At 24.9% G+C, this 26,947-nt stretch overlaps 13 protein-coding genes across 13 annotated transcripts; 6 read left to right on the forward strand and 7 right to left on the reverse strand.

The window, feature by feature from the left end:
• Positions 1-627: 627 nt before the first annotated feature.
• AAJ76_600047452 (hypothetical protein) lies at positions 628-1,029 on the forward strand (the record flags this gene model as incomplete). The annotated part of the gene is made up of 1 exon (XM_024476102.1): positions 628-1,029. One exon carries the CDS (start codon positions 628-630, stop codon positions 1,027-1,029), a length of 402 nt encoding a protein of 133 aa, XP_024331886.1.
• A 131-nt stretch (positions 1,030-1,160) lies between these two features.
• AAJ76_600047985 (ubiquitin carboxyl-terminal hydrolase) lies at positions 1,161-3,749 on the forward strand (the record flags this gene model as incomplete). Its single annotated transcript, XM_024476103.1, has 1 exon — positions 1,161-3,749. The coding sequence occupies one exon, from the start codon at positions 1,161-1,163 to the stop codon at positions 3,747-3,749; it is 2,589 nt and encodes an 862-aa protein (XP_024331887.1).
• A 586-nt stretch (positions 3,750-4,335) lies between these two features.
• AAJ76_600051160 (pre-mrna splicing helicase) lies at positions 4,336-7,686 on the forward strand (the record flags this gene model as incomplete). The annotated part of the gene is made up of 1 exon (XM_024476104.1): positions 4,336-7,686. One exon carries the CDS (start codon positions 4,336-4,338, stop codon positions 7,684-7,686), a length of 3,351 nt encoding a protein of 1,116 aa, XP_024331888.1.
• A 6-nt stretch (positions 7,687-7,692) lies between these two features.
• Positions 7,693-8,865, reverse strand: AAJ76_600055689 (26s proteasome non-atpase regulatory subunit 11; the record flags this gene model as incomplete). The annotated part of the gene is made up of 1 exon (XM_024476105.1): positions 7,693-8,865. The coding sequence occupies one exon, from the start codon at positions 8,863-8,865 to the stop codon at positions 7,693-7,695; it is 1,173 nt and encodes a 390-aa protein (XP_024331889.1).
• Positions 8,866-9,153: 288 nt separating this feature from the next.
• Positions 9,154-10,062, reverse strand: AAJ76_600056886 (aldo-keto reductase; the record flags this gene model as incomplete). Its single annotated transcript, XM_024476106.1, has 1 exon — positions 9,154-10,062. One exon carries the CDS (start codon positions 10,060-10,062, stop codon positions 9,154-9,156), a length of 909 nt encoding a protein of 302 aa, XP_024331890.1.
• Positions 10,063-10,613: 551 nt separating this feature from the next.
• Positions 10,614-12,227, forward strand: AAJ76_600057438 (preprotein translocase subunit sec63; the record flags this gene model as incomplete). The annotated part of the gene is made up of 1 exon (XM_024476107.1): positions 10,614-12,227. The coding sequence occupies one exon, from the start codon at positions 10,614-10,616 to the stop codon at positions 12,225-12,227; it is 1,614 nt and encodes a 537-aa protein (XP_024331891.1).
• Positions 12,228-12,335: 108 nt separating this feature from the next.
• Positions 12,336-13,529, reverse strand: AAJ76_600060353 (hypothetical protein; the record flags this gene model as incomplete). Its single annotated transcript, XM_024476108.1, has 1 exon — positions 12,336-13,529. One exon carries the CDS (start codon positions 13,527-13,529, stop codon positions 12,336-12,338), a length of 1,194 nt encoding a protein of 397 aa, XP_024331892.1.
• A 598-nt stretch (positions 13,530-14,127) lies between these two features.
• AAJ76_600060952 (60s ribosomal protein l5) lies at positions 14,128-15,015 on the forward strand (the record flags this gene model as incomplete). The annotated part of the gene is made up of 1 exon (XM_024476109.1): positions 14,128-15,015. The coding sequence occupies one exon, from the start codon at positions 14,128-14,130 to the stop codon at positions 15,013-15,015; it is 888 nt and encodes a 295-aa protein (XP_024331893.1).
• A 428-nt stretch (positions 15,016-15,443) lies between these two features.
• Positions 15,444-17,429, forward strand: AAJ76_600062268 (hypothetical protein; the record flags this gene model as incomplete). The annotated part of the gene is made up of 1 exon (XM_024476110.1): positions 15,444-17,429. One exon carries the CDS (start codon positions 15,444-15,446, stop codon positions 17,427-17,429), a length of 1,986 nt encoding a protein of 661 aa, XP_024331894.1.
• A 519-nt stretch (positions 17,430-17,948) lies between these two features.
• AAJ76_600067730 (phospholipid-transporting p-type) lies at positions 17,949-20,906 on the reverse strand (the record flags this gene model as incomplete). The annotated part of the gene is made up of 1 exon (XM_024476112.1): positions 17,949-20,906. One exon carries the CDS (start codon positions 20,904-20,906, stop codon positions 17,949-17,951), a length of 2,958 nt encoding a protein of 985 aa, XP_024331895.1.
• A 570-nt stretch (positions 20,907-21,476) lies between these two features.
• Positions 21,477-22,628, reverse strand: AAJ76_600069452 (3-ketoacyl thiolase-like protein; the record flags this gene model as incomplete). Its single annotated transcript, XM_024476114.1, has 1 exon — positions 21,477-22,628. One exon carries the CDS (start codon positions 22,626-22,628, stop codon positions 21,477-21,479), a length of 1,152 nt encoding a protein of 383 aa, XP_024331896.1.
• An 887-nt stretch (positions 22,629-23,515) lies between these two features.
• Positions 23,516-24,358, reverse strand: AAJ76_600071182 (class 3 adenyl cyclase-like protein; the record flags this gene model as incomplete). The annotated part of the gene is made up of 1 exon (XM_024476115.1): positions 23,516-24,358. The coding sequence occupies one exon, from the start codon at positions 24,356-24,358 to the stop codon at positions 23,516-23,518; it is 843 nt and encodes a 280-aa protein (XP_024331897.1).
• A 991-nt stretch (positions 24,359-25,349) lies between these two features.
• AAJ76_600073769 (chaperonin-containing t-complex epsilon subunit cct5) lies at positions 25,350-26,945 on the reverse strand (the record flags this gene model as incomplete). The annotated part of the gene is made up of 1 exon (XM_024476116.1): positions 25,350-26,945. The coding sequence occupies one exon, from the start codon at positions 26,943-26,945 to the stop codon at positions 25,350-25,352; it is 1,596 nt and encodes a 531-aa protein (XP_024331898.1).
• Between the last annotated feature and the right edge of the window lie 2 nt (positions 26,946-26,947).

Below are 26,947 nucleotides of genomic sequence, written 5' to 3' on the forward strand. Positions count from 1 at the left end.
TTAAAAGGAATATAAAGCCTATTTGCGTGTGCATCCCATAGTGTATTAATTTTTGTATAATATTGTACAATTTGTTATATCACTATCAATTTAAAAAATTATATCGTTAAATTGTTATTTTGCTTACAGTTGGATCACAAATTTTAGCATAAACAGGTTATTCTTAGATTTTTAATAAAATTTATAATGTTTTTTTTATCTTACAAATATGAGCTACTGTTAATCAGTATTTTGATTCTTTACTTAACATCTCTTGAAATAATTAGCTAAATAAGAAGTATAACAAGTATATTTGACTAAAAGTAGCAGCTTATATTTATTTTTTTACATTTTGTTTACAAATTATTATTGAAGATTAAAATTTTTTCTGAGTGGTACAATTATTCTAATTCATTAATTTTTTATTTATTTGACACAAATAAGTTAATTTAAATTAAACCATTAAAAAAATGATAAATCGGACAAAGTCAATGAAAATTTTAACAGTTTATAACATGTCAAGCAAGTTATATTAATAGAACTTCTTGACAAGTATATACTTTTTACAAAAAATCTTTTTGTTGTGTTATTCACAAAAACTTTTTACTTATAATAAGTTCTTTTAACTTTTATAATTTTACTATCCTTATGGAAGACCTTTATTCAGAAATATCAGAAGAATTACTTAGTGAACTAAAAAACTTTAAAAATGATATAAATGCTTACGAAAAATTACACAAGCTTTTTAGAAAAGAAGATGCTCTATTTAATTTCGAAAATTGGGATAATATTAAGAAAAATCTAAAACATGAAATCTTTAACTTCCAGGACAAATTGTATAAGCATTTATTGGATATTGACAAGAAACTTCTTGAGTATGAATCACTTAATCAAAATCAGGAGCTTGATGTGAACTTAGTAGATATTGAAGTTAATTCAAATATACTAAGCAGAAATAAAGAACCTCCAGAAGGATTTACAAACTCTTCTTGGTATTTACCTTGTTTTCCAAATTTAAACATGATTGAATTTTTACATGAGGATGATTAAAAAATTAAGATTGATTTTGTATTATTATATAAACAAATTATAATTTTTTTAGAAAATTATAAATAATTTATGTTTAGCATAAAAGTGAAACGTGTTTAAAAAATATATCATAAAAATAAACCCTAAATAAAATGAAAAGAAAGATCATTAGGGAAAATAAATGTAAAGAAGAAGTAAATGTGGAAATTATTGAAGAAAAATCGAAACAGACAATCAAATTTATAAATTATAAACTGTATTCCAATCATGTAAAATATTTTACTGATGATACTTTATTGTTGTATTTAGACTTTGAATATAATAAAACTAATTTAGATGATTTTTATGTAAGATACTATATATTTGACAAATTGCAGGAGAAAAACAATACACTTGAAACATTTTGTAAACAAAAACAAATGTTATATATATTAGCACAACAAAAGTTTAGATATTTTTTAGAAACCTTTTTATCAAAAAATCGCTGTTTTGAGAAAATGATTTGTTTAGAATCTTATCCTTTTAGAGTTGAAAAATTATTGGAAGAATATGACATTAATTTTTTTTTAAAGAAAAGAACAAATTTTTTAGAAGAAAAAAATGAATGTTTACCAAAATTAATAGGGCAAAGCACATTTTATGATTTCTCGACAAATACAAAAAACATAAATAATTTAAATTTGTTGTGTCTTAAACCACCAATTAACATGCTTTTAACAAAAGAACAAAATTCTGACTCGGAAACAGAATATTTAGATGCATCTGAAGAGACTAATAAAATTAAGACAAATATATTCAAAATTAAAAATGAAATCAAAAAAGCTGATATAAAGGAATATAATAAAGAAATGTTATTTTTTATTGATAAATGCATTGAATGTAAAAATAATATAACTGAAATAAGTTTAGATATTAATTTGTGCCCAATTACATATAATGTCAATTTGGGATCTAGGATTTATAATCTAATGAAAGTTGATCATGAAAGTGATTTTACTATTTTTGAAGTTTTACAATCTCTTTGTTATTTAACTGATGACCTACAAACATTTATGAAATCTTATAAAGTTCTTCAAATTAATGGAATAATAATACATCCTTTAACTAAAGTGAAAGAGTTATCACCTATTGATAAGTATGTTATTGTAACAAATATTAGTAATATTGATTTAGGAATTGATTCTAAAATTAACAAAAATCGTAATATTTTAGGCTTTAAAAATCTAGGAAATACTTGTTTTATGAATGCTTCTTTACAAGCGATAATCAATTGTAAAGAATTTTCAGATTACTTTTATTCTTGTGATTTAGACAGGCTTGGAAATCATAAAATTGTGTCTGCTGCCTTTTCAGAACTTATAAAAATGTTTGATAAAAATTTAGAGTATTTAATACCCAGTAAGTTAAAATATGTAATTGGCAGCAAAGTTGATATTTACAATGAAAAAGATGAACAGGATTCGATGGAATTTGTCTTTGATTTACTTAATCTTGTTCATGAAGAGCTTAAATTAAAAAAGAAATCAAAGCTTGAGAATATAGATAGTTATAAAAAATGGCAGATTGAAAATCAATCAATAGTTACTAGCTTATTTTTTTCAAAAATCAAATCTTCGATTGTTTGTGCAATGTGTAGCAACGAAAGATTTATTTTTGAACCTTGTTTAAGTTTATCAGTACCAGTACCTCTTGAAAAAAAATATTTTAGCAATATTGTAATATTTTATGAATCTTATAACAGAGTTCCTTTGAAAATATTTGCTGAGGAAACTCTTACTATTTTTGAATTGAAAATATTATTGTGTGAAGAATATAATGTTACACATAAGATATTATGTTGCCAAATTATGAATAACACAATTAAAGTTATTGATGATTTTCAACAACTTAAATGTCTTAAAAGTACATTATTTTGTTATGAATTTATTCAAGAAAATGTAGAAGAATATATTTGGATTAGTATTGATAGAAAATATTTTTTTTGGACAATTCCTTTTGATTTTTTAATCTTAGGGCGCATACCTAAAAATTGTAATAAAGAAGATGAAAAAACATATAAGCAAAATATAATAGATATTGTAAGATATAGACTGGTTCCTTTTATAGATCAAAAAAACATTAATATGTTGTATGGTTCTTTCAATGATATTTTTTACATTAAGCATAAAAAAATACAATCTAGTTCAAAAAGCATATTAAACAGATCTCAATGCTTTTTACAAATTTCTAATGCAAATTATATTTCTTTATTTGGTCCTAACTTTCAGCCTATAAATAATATGATACATCTAGTATCTGATAAAATAGATTTAATCAATTGCTTAAACCTTTTTTTAGAAAAAGAATATATTTTTGGAGATGATAAGCAGTTTTGTAAAAAGTGCAATCAACACACTATACATTACAAAGATACAGATCTGGATTTACTTCCTAAATATTTAATAATTCAGTTAAAACGATTTCGATTTAATGGTGTTGATTTCGAGAAAATAGGTACATTTGTTGATTTTGAAATGGGTGTTTTTTATATAAAAAAGTGTAAATATAAAATTATTAGTATTATAAATCATATCTCTCCATCTGGTGGATATGCTTTTAGAAGTGTAGGGTCTAACGGTCACTATACTGCGTATATTAGACATCAGAATGATTGGTTTCATTGTAATGATCACATTATTACAAAGGTTTCAGAAGTTAAAAAGGACGACGCGTATATTTTTATACTTGAAAAAATTGAATAGATTTGTATTTTTAAATTTTCTTCGATAAGGGTAGTTATTTAGATTTTGCATACAAAGCGATTTTAACTTTAATAATTTTTATTTGTATCAATTATCAACAAACTAACATTTATTAATTTTTTAAATTGATTTGAAATTAATTGTGCACTTTGCATATAGAAGTTTACGTAATAATACACAAAAACATAATAAATTTATATTGTCTTAAATTTTTATTTATTTTTATTATGCATTAATGAAAGATTTCCCAATAACAAATCTTTTATTTTTAAAAGTCGAATACAATTTCCATTTGGTCAAAATATTAGGTTTGTATCTAAGATGATATAAAAATTTAATTTTTTTACATATAAATATTATATGAAAATACATATATTCTTCTAAGTTGCTGTACATTTAAGTATAATGAAGGCTTAATATCATACCAAATAGATTAATAAGCTATTTGTTTTAGAAAAGTGATACACAAATACATGGTAAAGTGTTTTGTAAAATTAATATAACTGTTTGTATTTATACATTCATTTGAATTGTAATTTCAATTCAAGAAATGAGAAAGATTTAACTTATTTAAATCCCTTCTAGAATGCCAAAAATATTCAAATATCTAAAAAAAATTATAAAATCTAAATTTCACATAAAATGCAAATTTTCAGAGATTAAGAAAATATACAAGGATTTAGAAACAGGAATAAATACCCAATACACAAATTTTATAAATAACATTTTAGCCTTAGATGATTCTAATATATCAAAATACAAAAAGCTTAAACAATATTGGAATTATAAAATTAATGAACACGATATAGATTTTATAAATAATACTTTATCACTTGAAGATAAAAAAATGTTTTTAAGAAATGAATTTGTGACAAATCAGAAAGTTTTAATTATTTACAAAAAAGATTTCAAATATTTTTTTAAGCATCAGATATACAAGACACCACTTTCCTCACTAACACCTATTTTCAGAGATTATGTTAATTTTAGTACCTTGTACAGTTACAAAAATTTTAATGTTTTAAATTTTGATAATCAATTTTTTTTACCGCATGAACAAAGATTAATTACACAAAATACTAATAACGATAGAGAATATATTGATTATAAAGATATACCAGATGATTTTGACATATTTTTAACTACTAATAATTACGGTTCACTAAATTTTGTGCAAAGGGCTGTGAGCTACACAGCATTATATACTAATGATAATTTTTTAATTTGTGCACCAACAGGTGTTGGTAAAACATTAATTGCTATAATGACAATTTTTAGACAGTTAAAAAAATGTGGAAATACAAATTGTAGAATAGCGTATGTTGCACCTATGAAATCATTGGCAAGTGAAATTTTTACTGTACTGCAAAAAAATTTCGATACTCTTAAAATATATGAATGCACATCTGACACGCATTTATCGAAATTTGATATTCTTAATTTTAATATTTTAGTAGGTACACCTGAAAAAATAGAAATTATTATGCGTAATAATTATACTTTAATTTTTAATTTAGTTATATTTGATGAGATACATATTTTAAATGAACCTAGAGGATATACTATTGAATCATTAGTAATGCGTATATCACATATTTTTAGTAATAAATGCCGATTAGTAGGCATGTCGGCAACAATTTACAATTACGAAGATGTAGGTGCATTCTTACAGTGCGCTTCTCACAATATTTTTTATTTTAACGAGGAATATAGGCCTGTGCCTTTGTTGTATGAGCTTATTCAAAGTTACAACTTTAAAATAGATCTTCTTGATTTATTAAAAGATAGTGTAGGACCTCATCTAATTTTTGTGCATACGAAGCAGGATACACTAGAGATAGCAGAATTTTTGAGTAAATATGAGACAAGAAAAAGATCACTAAAATGTTTTATTGAAAATTGTCAAATATGTCAAATAAATACAGAAAAATTGGATAAGTTTTTTGTTACGGGGATTGGAGTACATCACGCTGGATTATCTAAAGAAGTAAAGTATAAAGTCGAACACTTGTACAAATCGGGAATATTAGATATTTTAGTTAGTACTTCTACTTTATCATACGGAGTAAATCTACCAATTCGTACGGTTATTGTATTAGGCACTAAATTTTACAATAAAAATATAGGAGCTTATGAAGTTTTAAGTAATATGGCCATTAAACAGATGTTAGGTCGTGCAGGAAGAAATTTTTTATCTCAATCAGAAGTTTGTAAAGGCATTGTTATGTCAGAAACTTTTATTGATTCATTTTTTTATGAACAAACTATAGAAAGTCAATTATTGCATAATCTTTCTAATGTTCTTTTGTCTCAGATTACACATTTAAAATCATATTCTGAAATGTTTACTTGGTTTACTCGCTCATATTTTTTTATTAGACTTCGTAAATTAAATCAGGATTATTATAAATATTCAATGGATATCTTGCATACATGCATAAACGATCTTACAGATTGTAAAATGTTAGATAGAAAAAATCAAATAACTTTTATTGGAAGAATTAACTCAAAATATTTAGTAAATTTTAGAGATACGTACTACGTATACAAAAATATTAAGAATATTATGCTTGATGGTTCACTTTTGGATTTACTTAGTGCATTTCAAGAATTTAAGGATGTAAAGATTAAAGACTATCTTGACTGTAATATTTTAATACCCGCTAAAACAGATATTAATAAACTGTATCAATTGTATATATCAGACAATATAGAACAATGTGATATTTTAGATGACAATTTGGCAAGAATTTTTAAATGCATGTTAGATATTTCACTCTATAAAAAAGTATATTCTAGTAGATTATTCTTAGAATATTACAAATCTGCAATATTTAAAGAATGTATTTATAAAAATCCCACAACTTTAAATCTTTCTGTTCAATGCGACTTTTTTGGTAAATTTATTAGATTAAAGATACTTCCCATTACAAAACATCAAAAATATTATATATTAATTTACCACGATGACAGGTTATTGATTACAGATATTCTTTATAATCAAAATATTAAATATTATAAGATTCCTAAACACGCATTTTATGAAATAAATATAATAAATGCAGAAGTTATAAATTCTTCATTTAAAAAAACATTTAAAAGAACAGAAAGTAGTTTAAATTATCGGGTAATTAAATTAAAAAATAGAATAAAACCACGATTTTTGGAATTCTATGATCAAATTAATTATATAATGAGTCTTATAGATCCAATGTCTTATATTTTAATCCCAGATGAAAATATCGCTAAATTTTTTATATCTAAATATAAAAATATAAATAATTTTGATGAGAATGTAAAGAAAGTACATGTTATTGATATATTAGGTAATATAAAAGATTTTAAAAAATATAAAAAGTACAAAAATGTGTATTTTTACACGAATTATTTGTACATTAAAGTACAAGAAGATGATGGATTTTATCTTTCATCATCTTCTCTTTACTATATAGATTTAAATATAAAGAACAACATGAATATTAAATCTTTAATACATTTAGTATTTAGTCTACCAGAAATGTTTACAGAAATCGTAGATCAAAAATATAAAAAATTTAATGGAAATGAATACGGAATGAATTGTGTACTTTTTTATATGAGTCTTTATGGTTCAGAAGATTTTGATAGTGCAAATGTAAAATACTGCCTTAAAATAATTTTAGAAAAAGCGAGTAATAGAGGATTCATAAAAACAATGTTAAACATTGTTTTTTTACTACAAAAAATTAATAAATCAGATTCTAGAACTTTTAATATTAAGAAAAATAATAATTTTGTAGATATAAATTCTAGTCTAGAAAGTAATTTTTACATTTTTAACAATCAGGGAGAGTATAAATATTTAGAAAATGTTAAAGAAAAAATTGAAATAGAGTTATTTAACGGGACAAATTATATTTTAAGTGATAGATCTACAGGATATGATATTATAAATTAAAACAAATTAGCTTTTATTTATTTGACAAATCTTTTTTAGTTTTTCAATTTGCACTAAACAATCTTTTTCAAATGCGTGTTCATTTATGTTATTGTATAAAATAAGTGACATATCACTATGATTTAATATTCCATTAATTTTTCCATCTAAAATCATTTTTCTTATTTTTTCTTCAATTATCTCTACTTCAAAATTTAAATTTTTAGAAATAAGTTCTAAATAAACAACAGAATAAGATTCAATAATTTTTATAATATTATTTTCTAACAAAATATCATACAAGTATCCAAGGTGAGAAAAAAGAAATTCATCACTTTCAAGTATTTGTCGATTATTTTCCATAAGACTAAGATATCTTCGTAAATTTCTATCAGTACAACACTGTCCAATTTCTATAAGTAACTTAACTAAATTATCATTCGAATAAGGAGCAGCATTTTTATTTTTAAACAGCATTTCTATTTCATTTTGATTTTTACTTATAATTTTACTAAGAATTAAATATCTTAAAGAAACACATGCAAATTCGCATTTTTTGTCAATTGTAAATCCTTCCATTGCTTCTAAAAAATAAGAAAATGCTATTTTATAATTTCTTTCATCGCATAAATACATTCCATTTAAAAGATCAATCTGTGCTTGTAGTTCATACGAACAATAAGTACTAACTGCTAAGGCTCTGGCAGCTGTAAGACTGGCTTTTGCACGATTTGGATTTTTTATCTTGTAAAAGGCTTTAGACTCGTAGACATAAAGGCTTATAAGATTATTTTTATCATCAAATTTTTTAAGATCTTTTGCAATATCTTTTATTTTCACAAGGGCGTCATGATATTTTCCTAAAAAAATGTACACATAGATTCTCTTACATTCAAGGTCTAGTCTAAGTAAGTTTTTATTATCCTTTTCAGCCCATAAAATAAGATCATCAAGAACATTAAGCATATTTTCTAATGTTTCATATTCGCAAGGAATCATATTAAATATTTTTTTAATAATTTTGGTTAACCTAGCAGTTGTAATGTTAGACCAGTATTCCCGTATAGAAGTAATGTTTTCTCTAAGTGCATTATAATTCCTAGTACTAATATTGTTTTTTTGAATTTCCAAAAAAGCAATTTCTTTTTCTTCTTGTGAAGAATTTTGATTGCTTATTATTTCTTTTAGTTGTTCAAACATTTAAGGGGTAATTATTAGAAAGTTTTAAGTTTATTTAAAAAAATACCTAAATAAAATCTATGTTAAAAGGTATAAGTAGATGATTATGGTTTATTTTTGATTTTATATCAAATTTTACAAAATTACTTTTTGTTTATTATTGTTAATTTTGATTAAATAAATTATTATAACAACATGTTGAGGGCAATCTAATTTATTTGAAATTTCACTTTTGTATTTACTGTAATGTAAAACTTTATGTTTTTTTTTCATAATTTAATAAAATTGTCCATGTATAAATAAAAATTTTTATTTAAATCTATCTGGTCCTAAATCAGAAACTTGATTAAATCTATAATTTCTATTTAATTTAGAGATCTTCTGAAAATCTTCATTAGAAAGTTCAAATATTCCTGCATTTTCTTTAATATGCTCTTCACTCACACTTTTAGGAATAATAAGTATATCTCTCATAATTAACCAACTAAGTATTACCTGTGGAACAGTCTTTTTATATTTCTCTGCTATGGCTTTAATATCCTTATCATCTTTTAAACTGACGTTATTGGGATTAGGACCGCCTAATGAAGAATAACTCATTACTGTTATTCCATTTTTAAAGCAATAATCGACCAATTCATTTTGTGAAAGATAAGGATGAATTTCAAATTGATTTAGCGCAGGTTTAATTCTGCACACATTCAGTATCTTTTGTAAATTTTCAATCCCATGATTGGCTACACCTATTGACCTTGTAAGCCCCTTATCAACTAAGGATTCCATTTTTTTCCAAAGCGCAACACCGTCGTATTTTTCTACGATTTTTTGACCATTCTCGTTTTCTACAAAGTTAAAATCTTTGTCTGATTTCAGTTTTACAGGCCAGTGCACTAAATATAAATCAAGGTAGTCTAACTGTAAATTGTCTAAAGTAGTACGCAATCCTTTTTCTGGGTCTTCGTGATATGTATTCCACAATTTTGATGTTATAAATAAATCTTCACGCTTAATAACTTTTTCTTTAATTAATTTTTTTATTACATTACCAATTAATTTTTCATTTTTGTATATTAAAGCAGTGTCAATATTTCTATATCCATTTTTAATAGCGTTTCGTATCGATTCTTCCATTTTAGATTCGTCGTTAATCATCCAAGTACCTAAACCTAGCATTGGAATTTCATAGCCACTGTTAAGCTTTACTTTACGATCGAACATGGGTATCAATCATTAAATTAATAAATACATGCAGATTACCAATCATTATAAAATTGAAAAGGAGATAAATTAAATTTAAAATGATTTGTTGATAAGTTTAATAAATATTTTTACTTATAAAGACAATTTAGAATTTATGTTTTTTTATGTTGCAAATTTCTCATAAAAACATCTTATACTTTTTATTATAAATTATGACCAATATCTTTAATTTTTATCGTTGCAAATTTCTCATAAAAATATCTTATACTTTTTATTATAAATTATTAATGCCTTTAATTAAAACTACAATTATTCATTTTTAATATTGTAAACTTTATTTATGTTGTAATACAATAATTTATCAAAGTTTTCTTCTACTGTTAAATATTTAAAAGTCTTTATATCATTCTATAAGCTATAATGTGCATAATTTTATTTAAATTAATAGAAATGTACAAAACATTATTTTCTTTTTAAAAATTTTATTGCTACTTAATACACAAACATTTTTTAAACTTAATACTAATTTTATAACTTTGTAAGATATAATTTTTGTTTATTTTTAACCCATGTCTTATAGTTATGAATATGATCAATCAGGCCTTGCCTCAAGTTATCTTGCACTATCATTTATTTTACCAATTACTATTTATTTTTCATGCAAAATGCTATTTAAAAAGAAAATTTCTCGCATAAATTGCAAATGTGAAAACTGTAGAAAACTTTCTTCAGATAAAAGTTTTATGGGAAAGTTCCTTATTTTTAGTTTGTGGATTATTGTATCGATTTTATTAAAAAATGTTTTTATTATTAAAATGGAAATAAAAAAAGACTTTGATCCTTTAGAAATTTTAGGAATAGATCTTAACACGCCTGTTAAGGTAACTAAGAAAAAAATGGTAAAATTAATGTTAAAATATGATGTACATAAAGCACCAGAAGATAAAAAAGCAGAATATGAAAAAAAACTTATGGATATTAGTAAAGCATTTGGGATTGTAAAAGATAAAAAAAAATTTGCTTCGTGGCTTAACAATGAATCTAAAAGTGGAGAAATTATGGCTATACCAGATGTTATAATGAAAAACGCCACACTGGCTTTCATTATTTATTGTATTGTACTGGGAATGTGTTTACCAAATTTTGCTTACAGAAAATGGAAAAATTTAAAAACTAAAAATTCTTTAGGAATTCAATTTGATACAATGGAATGCTTTATTAATTTTATTAATAACGATTTTAGAAAGAAATGTAGTATAAAAAATTTAATCACATTACTGTCAAAATCTAAAGAACTTTCTACAAAAAATTTTAGTAGTGATATATCAGGTATTAAATCTAAAGTAGAATACAATTTTGGATATCCATTACCAGATCTTAAAAATGTCAATACGGGATTTTATATCTTATGTGACAATCTTTTTAGATTAAATCTTTGTAATAAGAAAGATGTACAATATGTTACAGAATCAAGTTTATTGATTATAGAAGGAATGAAATGTGTGGCTGTAGCGAAAGGATATGTAGAAATTTACAAGAAATTATTTACTTTACAGGCAATGATAACACAGGGGGTATTTGATGAAGACTATTATATGTTACAGTACCCTCACATTAAGTTTAATGATTTATTTTTACTAAAATTTAGTGAACAGAAAATAGAAGTAGAAGAAATTTTGAATAAATTACTGCAAGGAAGAGAATTAAAAGATGCTCTTTTAGTTCATAAAAATATTCTTAAAATTAATATTAAAGAATTTGTTGCAGTAATTAAAAACACAGGAAAAATTAATGAGGAAGCATCAGATGTAGATGATGAAGTTAATGAAGATTTAATGCTAAATACAGAAAAGTTCAAAAATATAAATACTTTTAAAATTGCTAAAAATAGTCTTGTAACTATTCGTGTAAAATTAGAAGTTTTGAATAAGTTTAAGAATGTGAAAGCTGTTCACACTTGTAATATTTTAAAGACAATTTTACCTTCATGGACTGTTTTTATTACAGTGGATAATCAAATACACAAAGAAATTGTTACATTTAATGCTAATGATACCAATGATATTACATTTACGTTTGATGCACCTGTTAATAAAAACAGTAATGAAATAAAATTACATGTTATGAATGGAAATTATCTTAAACAAAATTTAGAAGAAACTATTATACTAAGATATTTTTAATAAAATAATTGATTTTTAATTACAAGAATTTATAAAAAATTATAATCATATTTTAAAAAATAGATTAATTTAATAAAAATATAATCATATTTTAAAAAATAAATTAATTTATATTCTATCATCTTCTATATACTTTTTTTTTATTTTAAAATTTATTTTATCTGCTAACAATCGCTTTATTCTGTCTATATAAATCCTGAATGCTTTCCATCTGTATTCTCTATAGTATTGTATCTTTGTTTTATTAACTACAAAAATATTATTTGTAGCCAAAAATTCTTTACAGCTCATAACAGAAATTAATCTTTTATAAAATTGTGAATGAGATGAGTGTGTAAGTAAGGTAATAAGATCTATAAACTTAACTTTATCTAAATCTACTTCTTCATTTTCATTATAATTTGTGTTATTTAGAAATAAATTAATATTTTTAAGTGCTATTTTAATATCTATTTCTAATTTTTCATAATGATCATAAATAAATAAAAACATTGATATTTCATCCTCTGGATAAAACATCTTATTTGAAAGGTTTCTTAATAGCAGAAATTTTTTAAAATATTTTAATAAATTTTCGTGTGGTGTTATATGATAAATTTCTAATACTTTATAAAAATATTTTAAAAGTAAATTTTCTGAACAATCAAATTCTTGTCTAAAAAAACTTTTGTGGTATTCTATAAGAGGATGTGATAAAGATGTTTCTCTATATATTTGTCGATGGTGTTTATTTACAGGATATTTAGATGTCCCTAAAATATCTGTAATTTTATATTTGTTAATCCAATGAATAGGTTTTTTATAAATGCCTAGGTTTTTATTTCTTATTTTTTTCATGTCAAGAAGTCCTTTTATTTTTACAGTTTTACCAATATAGTCAAATTTTTCCACTTCCATAACATATTGACTATAGAAATATAAATTACTGCTACGTTCTAGCTCAAATCTTTTAGTAAGATAACCTAGAAAAAATATGTATCCTAGATTCATTTTTATTGGTGAACTAATAACATCCCTATTTCCTGCAAAGAAATTCATATAGTAATCTATAAATTTGGTTGATGAACAATTTAAATATGTAATTAGTTCATTAAATAACATGTTGTGAACAAGAAGTGTTTTGTATTTAAAAGAATATTCAGAAAAAATCGAAGATTTTTTTTCTGTTTTTTCTTTTTGACTTCTACTTGAGAAATGTAAATCATCTGCTACTTCTAATTTTGTGTGTGAAACATGTCCTTCTTCACAAATAAACTCGCCATTTATGCATTTAAATTGTGTTTTACAGATTTCACATAACATTATTTAAGGGGGAAATAATTACAAATACTACTATTAATATTTTTAGAAGAAAACACCATCTTTTAATTAAAAAAGTAGATTTGTAAAATTTTTGCACTTACATTTGTAAAATGCATAGCTAATTGTAAAAAATTATAAATTATATTTATTGAACAAATAAAGTTGATTTATCTTTTATTTCTTTTAAAAATAGTACAGTTTTACTGTACTGTAAATTTAATTATTTGTACAAAAAAATTCATCATTTTGTATTTGATTTAAAATTTCTAAATAAAATAAGTTCGGTAAGCTTTTCTTTATACAATAAAAAATTAAAATTGACTTATTATTTTTATCAATAATTAGCTATTAATTTATTTATAATTAGCTATTAATTTTACTTCCTTTTAATATGAAAGTCGTAAAAACTAAAGATTTTACAACAAATAATTTAAAATTTATATTTATTATAAAATATTAAATAAATTAACGTATCTTATGCAATTCTTTAAAATATTTTTCAAAATACATTCTTTTACGTCTCTATAATAAAATTATTTTTCTTAACTTACGTTCAATTCTATTTTTTCAAATAAATTTTTATTTTTTTACCCCATAAATGGCAAGAAAAGCAGGTAGAAGGAATAAAAAGACAAAGTCTGCTGCTACTAAAAGAAGTAGATTTCAGGTAAAAAGACGTAGAAGAAGGGAGTGCAAGACCAATTATAGGCACAGAATTAATCTTATTAAACAGGATTACAATAAGCAAGGTGCTTTAAAGTTTAGGCTTGTTGTTCGTAGAACTAATACTAAAGTAATATGTCAGATCACGCGTTCTTACATCGACGGAGACAGAGTTTTTGCCTTTGCTGATTCCACCGAACTTAAAAATTATGGGGTAGATTTCGGCCTTAAAAATCATTTCGCATTTTATGCTACAGGATTTTTAGCCGGTAGACGAGCTCTAGCAAAACTTAAGATGGATGATCTTTACAAAGCCAAGAAAACAGATGGTACTTATACTATCACTGAAGATATTGATGAAGAGCGTAGGGCTCTTAAAGTCTTTTTAGATATTGGGTTATCTAGAAGTACTAAAGGTGGTAATACATTTATAGCTATGAAAGGTTGTTCCGATGCTGGTGTATTTATTCCTCATTCTGAAAGTAAATTTATAGGATACGAAAAAAATAAGCCTTTTAAAGCGGAAGAACTTAGAGACAGAATATTTTGTAAACATGTATCTGACTACATGAAAGATCTAAAAGAAAATGATGAAGAAAAGTATAAATTACAGTTTGGAGATTATATTAAGAAAAATATTGATCCAGACAATATTGCTGGAATTTATCAGAATGCTTTAGATGCTATTATTAAGAATCCTATAAGGGAAGAAAAAGAAAAGAAGGATTATAGTGGATTTAAAAAATTCAAAGTTGAAAAAATGCCTTTAGAAGAAAGAAAAAAGAGAATTCAAGATAAATTAACAGCACTTAAAGCTAATTAAAATTTTATAACTTTATTGTTAGTATAGTTATATTTATTATTTGTCAAGTAGTAGAAAGATTTATTAAGTGGTAAAGAAATTTCTATTTTTTAAAATCTTATTGTTTTTCGTTTTTTCTACCAATTATTTTATTTCTTTCCTATTTATTTTAAATCAATAAGATTTAATGTCTATAAAAGACTTTTAATAAATAACCAAATAGTCTCTAAAAAATAGGTTTAATTAGTATTAAGGTCATTGGCTAGTCAAACTTATATAAAGGACGAAACTGTTTTATATTTTCAATCTTGTACACATCTAAGCTTTTTATATTAAAATTTAATTTAATAAAAAATAAATTAATTGTTTAAATAATACATTTTTTTAAAAATTTATAAATTGTAGGTTTTACTGTTTCTACAAAATAACGAATATTTTTTACCCTTAAAATGAGTTACAAGTATACACTAGACTTCTACAATCTAAAAAATAATAAAATAAAATCTTATCACACCAATGCAGACATAATATCAATAGGCAGTGGACTGTTTAATAGCATACGAATTCAAATACCTTCAATTCTCGAATTACATATTAAAATATTTTTAGATAAAAAAAAGATACTTGTTTTTGGTGAGGACGTTACACTAAAAAATGAAGAACTAAAAATTGGTTATAAATATGATTTCGAATTGGGTGATAGTATAAAAATACACGAGAGAACTCTTCGGGTGCGACATACAGATTATAATGAGTTAATTGATAAGAATAACATTGTCAAAGAGTCTCCTGATACTTTAAAAGATGTTATAAATTATCAAGAAATCGGAGCTGATTTGTTTATTAACGGTAATGAAAATAAATTTAGCATAAATAGTGAAAATAATTATCCCCAAGAAATGATGACAAATGGAGATGAGAAAAAAAATAAAAAAGAAATGGAAAATAATGTGAATGATGAAGGAAATACTATTTCTAGTAATTTAAATCCAGAAGGCTTTATGCAGCCTAAAAATCAAGAATATATGGAAATTATAAATGAAGAAAATGTAGAAATTATGAATGAAGAAGAAGTAAAAATGGATAAAAAAGAAGAAGAAGTAAAAATGGATAAAAAAGAGAATGAAATCAAAAATATTTACATTGAAGATAATGAAATTATTGCTAGTGAAGTATGTGGGAATATAAAAACAGAAAGAGAAACTAATATACACAGGGAAGTAGTAAGTAGTCATTATATCAAAGAAGGAGTTATTTATGAAGAAGTAAAAGAAAATGTACAAGTAGAAGATCTTAAAAAAATTGAATTACAGGAAAATGAAACTATGAAGGATACAGATTCTGAAATTAAAAATAATTTTGAGGTACAAGCTGCTGCAAAAATTATAGACGCTTCCTCGTCTGAAACTAAAGTTGAGGATGCTTTGGAAAATGATGATATTAATTATGTAAAGGAAGCAATAACATCTAAACAACAAGATTTGGATGAAAAAATTAATGATTGCATTGATGTTACTGCTGTTGATACACCAATTAACCCTTTTTTATTGAAAAAACAACCAGTAGATTTGGGTGATGTTATTATTGAAAAAGAAATTTTAAAAGATGCAGAAAAAATTGTAGAAGAAAAAATAAATCAATCAAGTGAAAATTTAAATTTATCAGAGCAAGAAAATGTAACTGAAGAACCATTGAATGAAGTTAAAGAAGAAAAAGTACCGGAAATTAGTGAATATGATCTTAATTTAACAAAGCAGGAACAAAAAGTTGAAGAAGGAACTGTATTTATTAAAGAAAAAGAAGAAAATAATATGCCAATTCTTACAGAGCAGGATATTAAAAATATTAATCAAAATAATGAATCCCTTCCAGTAAAAAAACAAACATCTGAAATCGTACCTGTAACAGACAATACAGCTACATCATCTTCTGAAAATTTGAAAGGTATTGAGGATGATAAGGTGAATATTAACACCGAAAAAGCGAATATTGTAGAGGACACTGAGCCGCCACTAGAAAGCATTGGTAAAGATGAAGTTAAAAATTTTCCTAAGAAAAATATTAAAAAAACAGCTACTGAGGATAGTAAGCCTATTGTAGATGATGTAAACAAGGCAAAACAAAAAAGGAAAGCATCAGTGAAAAATGTTGTGGTTGATGAAAATAAGAAATCTGAACCTAAAAGAAAAAAAGTTGAACCAGAAAAAGAAGTTGGATCAGGATTTGAAAATTTAAGTGTGGAGAATCAAAAACCTAAAACAATGTCAAAATTAACTTTAACACCACGATCTACGCGTAAGGCGTCAATGACCACGAATCAGAAGTCTGAAGTTCCTAATACTGCAATATCTAAGCGTGTACGGCGAAATGCATCTGTAAGTTCTGACTCTAAATCATCTGCAGAAGATTTATCTAAAAAAAATAAGAAGAAATAAATCTTTTATTGTTTTTTTTATTATTTGAGAATGCAGTATCTTTAAATTAATTCTTTCAAAAATTGTCATTAAAAGCTTTTAATATATATTCATTATTATTTATGGTTTGCTCTGTAAAAATAAATAAATCATAATTTTTTATTAAATCTTTGCTACATTTCAAAAATAATTATCTAAATTTTATTTAAATAAAAAAACACTGAAAGATACTATAGCAAGAAAACATACTAATAAAATTATTAGATTATTGTATTATCAGCAATATTTTAATTTTCATTGTATGTCTTATAAAGTAAACCTTTATAAATTTACACAATTAAATTATGTCAAAAAATTAAAATTTTACAAATTTTTTATAAAAATCTCTAACAACATAAATCTTTTAATTTACAATTACGACTATTTTAATTATAAAAATCTCTAACAACATAAATCTTTTAATTTAAGAACATTCCTTTACGCACTTATTTGCTTTTTACATTTAAGCATAAATATTAACAACCTTTTTATAATTTTAATTTATTCTACATTTTTAGTACTTACAATTCTATAAAATATTTTACTTAAACATAGTTCAGCCATATAAGAAAATAAAATAATAAATAGGAATGTAAAATATGCGGAGGGTATACTCATCAATATCCACATGTTTCCTCCTAGTGATGTGTCTTGTATTAAATACAGTGTTATAAAAAATAGAAAAAGACTTAAAAAAATAGCTATGTATGAATAAATAGTGTAGTAAGAAATAAGTCTTACTTGTCCTAGAAAAACAGAAAAGAATACAATTAATGATACTAGATTGTTCAATCCATTGTATCCTCCTACTCTACCATAAGGATTCATTAAATCTTTAACAAACACAACCCCAAATAATAATATAAAAACTATAAGACCTTGTAGAATTCCATAAATTATTCCTAGAATGATTACTGATTTACAGAAAAAAGCCTTGGTAGACATGTATTCCTCAGGGTGTTGAAGTAAATAAGCCTCGGGGAGATCCTTATCAAAGCAGCAGATTGAAGCTGGAATTAAAGATGTAAAGAAAACGTTATAATAATTTAGAAAATAATTATTGTAGACCGGTTTTCCTGAAAATCCAGTAAAAAAGTTATATAAATATTGAATAATTATTAAATAAATATTTTTGTACAAAGCATTTAAGGTCACCTTAGAAAATCTTATAAAGTTGTATCTTCCGTGTAAAAATATTAAAAATTTAAGGCTTCTAAAATCTGGGATTGCAAAATCTGCAGATATACCTGCCTGATTACCTTCTTTGCCTAATATTCCTACACCCACATTTGCTGTAAGCAACATTGCTACATCGTTGTTACCATCACCAATGGCTAGTGTATTTTTTTTATATTCTCGAAATTTTTCAGCTATCTCGCTTTTTTGTTTAGGCGTAGATCTATATAAAATAACAGATTTATAAGATAAAATGTCAATGGAAGAAACTTCTTGATTAAATCTAGTACCTTCAATTGCTATCACTTCGTTATCATTCATATTTTTCATAAGACCGCAATCTATTGCGCAACTAATGGCAGTCTCTTTTTTATCACCTGTAATCATCCATATTTTAATGCCGGCCTTTTTTAACATATCAATTGTCTCTTTTACTTCTTCTTGTAATTCATCTTCTATAAAAGTAGTACCAAGATAATTCATATCTTGTTCAATCCTCTCAAAAATCTTTTCCTCTTTTTCTTCACGATTAATTAAATCTACTGAATTATAATCTTTTACAAATTTATCAAATTCATCTTTGGCCAGTTCGCGATAGGCAGTAACTAGTGTTCTATAACTCGAATTTGTATTAATAATAGATGTTACATCATCAATAGACGATGTCTTACATTTTATTTTTTTTCTATCTAACATCATTTGGTCTGATCCTTTAGATAAAACGTAATATTTATTAAAAAGTAATATAACAACAGACATTCTTTGTCTGGATGAACTAAAATCTAGTGTATACTTTATATCACATCTAATAGTAATTTTACTAATTTTAATTAATACATAAGTATCTTCTCGTCGCAAAAGTTCAACATTAATTTCCCTCAACTTTTCCAGAATAGAAATCTCATCTTGCGATATTCCTTCTAATTTACCGTTTAGTGGTTCAACACTATTACAACATGTTAATACTAACACTAAAAATATTTTTTGGAGTGCAAGACTGAAGTTGTTAGAACTTAAAAAAGAAGAAAATTCTTCTACATTGTAAAAATTAGACTGTAATGCGTTAATTTCTAACAGGCTCTGATTCCCAAGAATATGTATTTTTTTAAATACCATTTTATTTTTTGTTAGGGTTCCTGTTTTATCACTTAAAATGTATTCTATCATCCCTAAGTCTTCTGTCACATTAGAATTTCTACACACAGAATGAACATTATCTTTTATCATTTTCTCATCATTTGAAATGTAAGCTGAATGAAACATTCTAGAAACCTCTAATGTAACAAATAAAGATAATGGTATCAAATAACTAAACATTATATAATTTGTACCTGTCAATTTAAGTGCATCAGCCGTTAGGAACTCTCCAAGATATAAATAAGTTATATTAGTTTTTCTTAAAAATAAAGATCCCAATATCGCAGTCGATACTAAAAGTGAGAAATATATAGCAAATATCAACATTACCACTTTTGTAAGTTCCATCTCAAAAAGAGATGTTCCTTTTCTACTCTTAACATTACTTTTTCCTAATTTCGTTTGCGCACCGACAGCTACAGTGTATACAAGAACACTATCAACGTTTTTGACTTTCATACCACGAAGTAAAACGTTTCGTTCATTACATAACTCGTGACGTCCATAAAAAGTCAGTGTACATTCAAATTTGTTAAAAACATCTCCTGTATCTTTAATTTGTGAATCTGTTACATTTTTTATAAAATCGCGATCGCATTCACAAAATTCGTGTAAAATGTTCTCGCTTGTACTCGCTGCTGTTTTTTCTTTACAAATATTTGTTATAAATGATGTCTTTTTCTTTAGATTTGATTCACCGTCAAGATTACTCGAATCTATAAAACAATATTCCTTACATTTACCTTTAATTTTACTTATTAAAAGTACACAATCGCCCGGTACATCTTCATTGCCTTTTAAAATAACAAAATCGCCTTTTTTTAAATCTTCAACATAAATATCTTTATTAATTATTGTATTGTTTTCTATATAAGCGACGGTTACAGGTTTTGTATTTACTTTTTTATCTTCTTTGTGTCTTTTAAAATCTTCTATACCGTCTTTTATCATAGATGTACCTGTTACCAAGGCAAAGGCCAGTAAATAAGTGTAAGGGTTAAATGGAGATATTGTTGGGATAGTAAGCAATATCATAGTTAATAGAAAGAAAAGATTGCTGGGCTTGCTTAGTTGATGGTACATGTTAACAAAGAAGAAAGTATATTTATTATACTTTGATGTAATAATTTTATTTTCTTTTTTCATATAAAGGGTGATATTAATAATTAATTTTAAAGGCTATGATTCATTAAATGTATTACTTAAACAAACAAAAACAAGTTATAAAAGAAATGTTGTTAAATCAGTGCAGATAAAATAAAAAATGAAAATAATGATTTATTCATAAATAATATTAAATATTGTTGACGTATAAAGTAGTCAATGGTCAACTTTTACATATAGCTATGAAAACTTTAAGTATAATAAAACAATGTTGTAATTATTTCCAAAGAAGTTTTAAATAAAAAAATCGTAAAAATAAAAGTCTATTAAAAAAAAATCTTTTATATCAAAAAAATTGATATTTCTTTTATCAACGTTTTTGGTATGTTTTAATTCAAAGAACGATTTTTAATCAAATATGAAAAATTTTTACTGTAGCGCCAACGTATTTTTGACTCTAAAAAATCAACTCTCTTTACAGAAACAATACATTATCGTCTTTGTAATATTAAATTTATTAAGCGTTAAAAACAACAGATTTCTATAAAGTACATTTGTGCAAGAATGTTTATACTCAATTTGTACATTAACTCGTAAAAAACAATATTTAATTCATTCTCTTCTTATTAGAGCAGCTACACCTTGCCCCGTTCCTACACACAGTGAGACAACACCAAATCCTTGCATATTATTAAGGCCCATAACATTCAATAGACTTGCTACTAGCCGTGAACCTGTACATCCAATAGGATGTCCCAAAGCGATTGCTCCCCCATGTAAATTTACTCTCTTCTGATCAATTTCTAGCTCTTTGATGCAAAAAAGTGCCTGACATGCAAATGCTTCATTTATTTCAAAATAATCAATATCGTTTATTGCCAAATTATTCCTGTGCAGTAATTTTCTGATGGCTGGTACTGGTCCTTGTCCCATAATAGAAGGGTTTGTACCAACACACACATAATCAATTAAACTTCCTAAAATGTCTTTTTCTAACTCCTCTGCTTTATGTCTTTTCATAAGAAGAACAGCCGACGCACCATCTGATAACTGTGAAGAATTTCCCGCTGTACATATCCCACCCTTTCTAAATACAGATTTTAGAGAAGCAAGTTTTTCCAAATTTGTAACACGAATACCTTCATCTTCAGTTATGACACTATTATCGATTTTTACAGGAATAATTTCGTTAGTATACAGTTTATTAATAGTTGCATAAGCTGCGCGTTTATGACTATTCATTGCAAAAATATCTGACTCTTCCCGTGTAATCGAATATTTTTTAGCCAAGATTTCAGCTGTTTCTCCCATCGAAATAAAACATTCTTTGACTTTATCTACATCATCTTCATAACATGTTATTTTTCCTTGATTTATCGGGTAAAAACTCATCGATTCAAACCCTCCCGCCAGGCCTATTTCTATTTCACCCACCCTTATTTTATTAGCTATAATACTAACTGAATCTAAACCCGATCCACATTGCCTATTAAAAGTTGATACAGGTGTTACAAGAGATAGTCCTGCTCTAAGTGCACCTATCCTTAAAGCTGTTGATCCGTTCATCGGAGACAGCCCGTGCCCAAAACACACTTCATCAATAAGACTAGGATCAATTCTTGTTTTATCCAATATTCCCTTAATTGCATGATAAACTAACATATCGTTTGTAAGACCTCTAAATGCACCCCTTCCTGCTTTAGCAATGGGTGTTCGCAGTGCAGAAACAATAACGATATCATCTTTGTTTTTTTGACAGCACATTAGCCCTCATTAAAAAAAAATATTTATACTAAAAAACTAATTATCAGAAATAATGAATTAAATTAAAGCATTGACTTTTATAATTATTTATTGCTTCTTGTATTTGTGAAATAAATAATTTTTATTAAAATAATTTATTAATTAAAAGTAAAGCGGCTATCTTAATAAAAAAATAATGATAATTTAAATAATAAAACTATGTACATGTAGACTATTTATATTATAAATTATAAACATATAACAATAAATCTTCTTTAGAATTATTTTATAATTTATTAAAAATTATAAAGGCAGTCATGATTAAATTAATAAATTTTTGACAGAACTGAGAATAGTTTGAGAAAACGACATTCTGCCCAAGAATACAGCCTGTTTAAAAATAATATTCTAACGAACTAATACAATAATGCACGTTTACATTGGTTAAGTTTGTTTGTTATTTAAAATAGCGTTTTTTAATCATCTGTTCATTGTAAATGCCGTTCTGTTTTCATAAATTTTCTTTTTATGATTTAAAGTTCGTAAAGAACCAATAGCCAATGCGAAAAATTATAATTTGTCCTCACCTTGAAAAAATTAAAATTTACATGCGGGATTAGAATCACAGTAATAAAGTAGTATTTAAATACACAAATATATAACTTATTATAGTTATCTGAATTATTGATAAAATAATTTAATTAATTTGCTTTTGACTTATAATAATCTTAAATAAAAAGAAAACTTATAACATTATTTAACTTTAAAAGGTGCTATTAATAAACACTTAAATACAATATAATTAACTTTTTAAAATAAAGCTTCTTTATTAACTGTAAAAATTATCCTTCTTCTAATTATGCAAAATTAATAAAAAATAAATTAAAAAAACAGTAAATTACAATAATTTATTTACATTTGTGTATACAGTACAATTTATTATCATCATTAGATATTACTCTATCAGTTAGACATATTTTATTTGTTTTTGTATGTCTTGAAATTTTATATGTATCTTCCATACGAGCATAAAATAATCCTTTAAACGTTCTTGTATCAATTAGTTCGTAGTTTACGACTATCTTTACTTTAATTTTTTCTTTTTTGGAATAAACAATGTTAGAAACTTCAGTAAAAAATCTATTTGCAAAAGAAATGCTATCTTCTTTGTCTTTAAAAGCAATAAGAAAAGAATCCCCTTCATTTCTTACTTGTATACCATTATACTGTTTAATTAATGTACTACAAATCTTATCATGTTCAAAAATACATCTAGCCATTTTAAATCTGTCTTTATTCCACAAAAATGTACTCTGTGCAATATCACTAAGAACGACATAAACACCCTCGCATTCAAGTCTAACAGATCTTTTCATTTTCTCTAATAATTTATAACGCTCAGAATAATGTTTAAAAAGGTCTATAATAGTAAAATCAGTTTCTAAAAACTTATTATTTTTATAATCCCAGCATTTTACATAATCTTCTCTGTCTTTTAAACTGCTTTTGGTTTTCCTTTTATTTTGTTTAATATCCAAATTCTTTATATCTCCATCGTATATTATAAACACTTTATCATCTGGTTTGGCAATCTCTTTACTTTTATAAAACAAGTAAAACGTATCGTAAAAAAAATTGCATAAGCAGTGGTACATTTCTTGGATATTCACATTGAATATTATAAAATATATTATCAGTTCGTATACCATGTTAAATAATATTTTTACATGTTTGTTTTTCAAAAATTTCATTTTTTCGGGGTGGGGTTAAAAAATTTTATGTTTGTAAGATAAAAAAAGATTTTTGAATTTAATTTAAAAAAATAAACAAAAAATAATTTTATAAGAGAAAATTTAGAAAGCTATTTACAATTATAATTAAAATTATATTTATTATAGTTGATTAAAATAGTATTTATATTTGTCTAAAAAAGGAAGTTGGACTAAAGAGGTAAATTATAGCTTTATAATTTAGCCAATAATGTTTTATAATAGATTAAGATTTTACTTTTTAAATTGTTGAGATATTTGATGTGTCAAGATAATACTAATTAAACAATTAGCTTCTAGCTAATTTAATATTAACAAAGTTATTTTACTTCTTTTTGGTTTTTAAAAATTATGTAACTCATATTAAACTACTAAAAGTCACATATTTATTTTATCATTTTAACAGATTTTAACAAATACATCTTGTAGTATTATATTGTCACATAATATTACAAGATGTATTTTTTATCCTCCAATTTAGTGTATATAAAACACTCAGGAAATTAGTAAAAACATAAAGTTCAATGTTTAATTTTAAATATCAAAAATATAAACTGTACCTTAAAAGTTAAAAAACTTGCTTTTTTTTATTTAAAACAAAGTAAAAATATTATTTGTAATTGTGTGTTATTTAATAAATAAAGTTTTTAATTAAGTCTTATAAATCATCAATAGTAAATGAAAATGTATAAAATTATAATTTAATCAAAATTGATTTGTAAAGAATTAGATATTTGGTTTTACAACTTCTTTAGATATTCAAAGTTAAAATATTTATCAGGTAATAAGCCTTTTTCTTCGAAGTTTAGATAGGTAGAAACAAAAGTAAATTAAAAGCAATGGCGGGTGGTAAATAATGCCATAAAGATGTAAATTTTAAAAAATCTTAAGAGAAAGATTTTTAATAAATAAAGTTAGTTCAAATATAACTTTTAAACATCAAATAAGTTTAAAAAATACAACTGTAAATTAATTATTTATTACCTGATACTATAACATCGTTAATTTTTAAAATTGTACTAGCAAACTGTGTAGCCATCTGTAACTGCCTAATTTTACTTTTTAAAGTATCAAAAATATTAAGTTTTTTCATATTTTCTTCAGAATTTTCAAGACAATCAACTCCTAAAAAATGATTTTTTGTTCCATTTTGTTTTTTCCTTAAATTAGTAAGAACTTTTAAAGCATCAAGACCACTATTTTTAGCAAGCAAAAGAGGTATTTGTTCCAATGCTCTACTAAATGCAATCATACACTCTTCCTCTTCTCCAACACAAGTTTTACTTTCCTGTTCAAGATGTAAAGAAATCGATATTTCTGCAGATCCACCGCCATAAACAATACGATCACTAATAAGCACATTTCTAACAGCACACAACCCATCTTGTATAGATCTCTTAGCCTCTTCAATTATCATATCATTACCTCCTTTAACAATTATAGTAACTGCCTTACTTTGTTTATTATTCTGTATAGTAATAAACTTTTCGTTATCTGTACCATCTGAGGTTTCTTTAACATCTGCTTGTCCTAAATCTTCCTCTTTAATGTCTTCAAATCTAGAAATAATATTCCCTTGAATGTGTAAAGCTATCAAATCAAGATCATTTCCACCCACCCATCTTATAGCTGGTAAATTATTTTCCATTAACAAAGAGTTGGCTTCATCATCAAATCCCCATTGACACATAACTAAATCAACTTTAGCATCTTTTAAAAATTTAATCATATCGAGAAATACTTCTCTTTCATATTTTTGCAAGGCTTTGTATTCTTCAGGATTTTTAATTAATAAATTATGTTTATTTTTAAGTTTGGGTGGTTCAAATGGACATGCTAGAAGTGCGATTTTCACATTTTTAAATTCCTTTTTCATTTGTGGATGACTAAATTCTTTTTTTATAACCATTCCCCTAACAAGTTCCGTTTCCGCTACATCACACCCAATTCTTTTTTCGTAATTAATTAAACTAAAATCAACATCTTGTCTTTCAATGTCTGCAACAGATAAAATTGCTTCAACACAAATATTAGCAAATTTATCAATTGCTTTAGACACCACTTTACTGTGTAAACTTGTTCTTGCAGCATTTAACATAGCCTCTTTTTTATTATTTATTGATTCAGATATATTTTTAAGATGTTCAATAGCCTTGCTAAGTGCCGAATCGTAAAATTCAGCAATTCTTATCGGATGAATTCCTTTATCCATAAGTTGTTTACTATTTTGTAATAAACCATTAGCCAGTATTAATACACCTGTTGTACCATCACCAATTTCATTATCTTGAGATTCACTGAGCTGTACAAAAAGTTTAGCAATGTCATTATCTGTCATATCCATCTCTTTAAGTATTGTAGCGCCATCATTAGTCACAGTAATTTCATCGTCTTTACTTTGTAAAATTTTATCCATTCCACAGGGACCGAAAGATGTTGATATGAAATTAGTAATATTATTTACTACAGAAATGTTTGTATTAATGGTAGTAAGTCCGTGTAGTCTAATATTAGATTCATCAGTTACTTCAAAGGCCTGACCTATTTCATCAGTTAAAAGTTGAGACATAA

The sequence above is a fragment of the Vairimorpha ceranae genome, assembly GCF_000988165.1.
Source record: "Vairimorpha ceranae strain PA08 1199 chromosome Unknown NODE_6, whole genome shotgun sequence".
Lineage (NCBI taxonomy): Eukaryota > Fungi > Microsporidia > Nosematidae > Vairimorpha > Vairimorpha ceranae.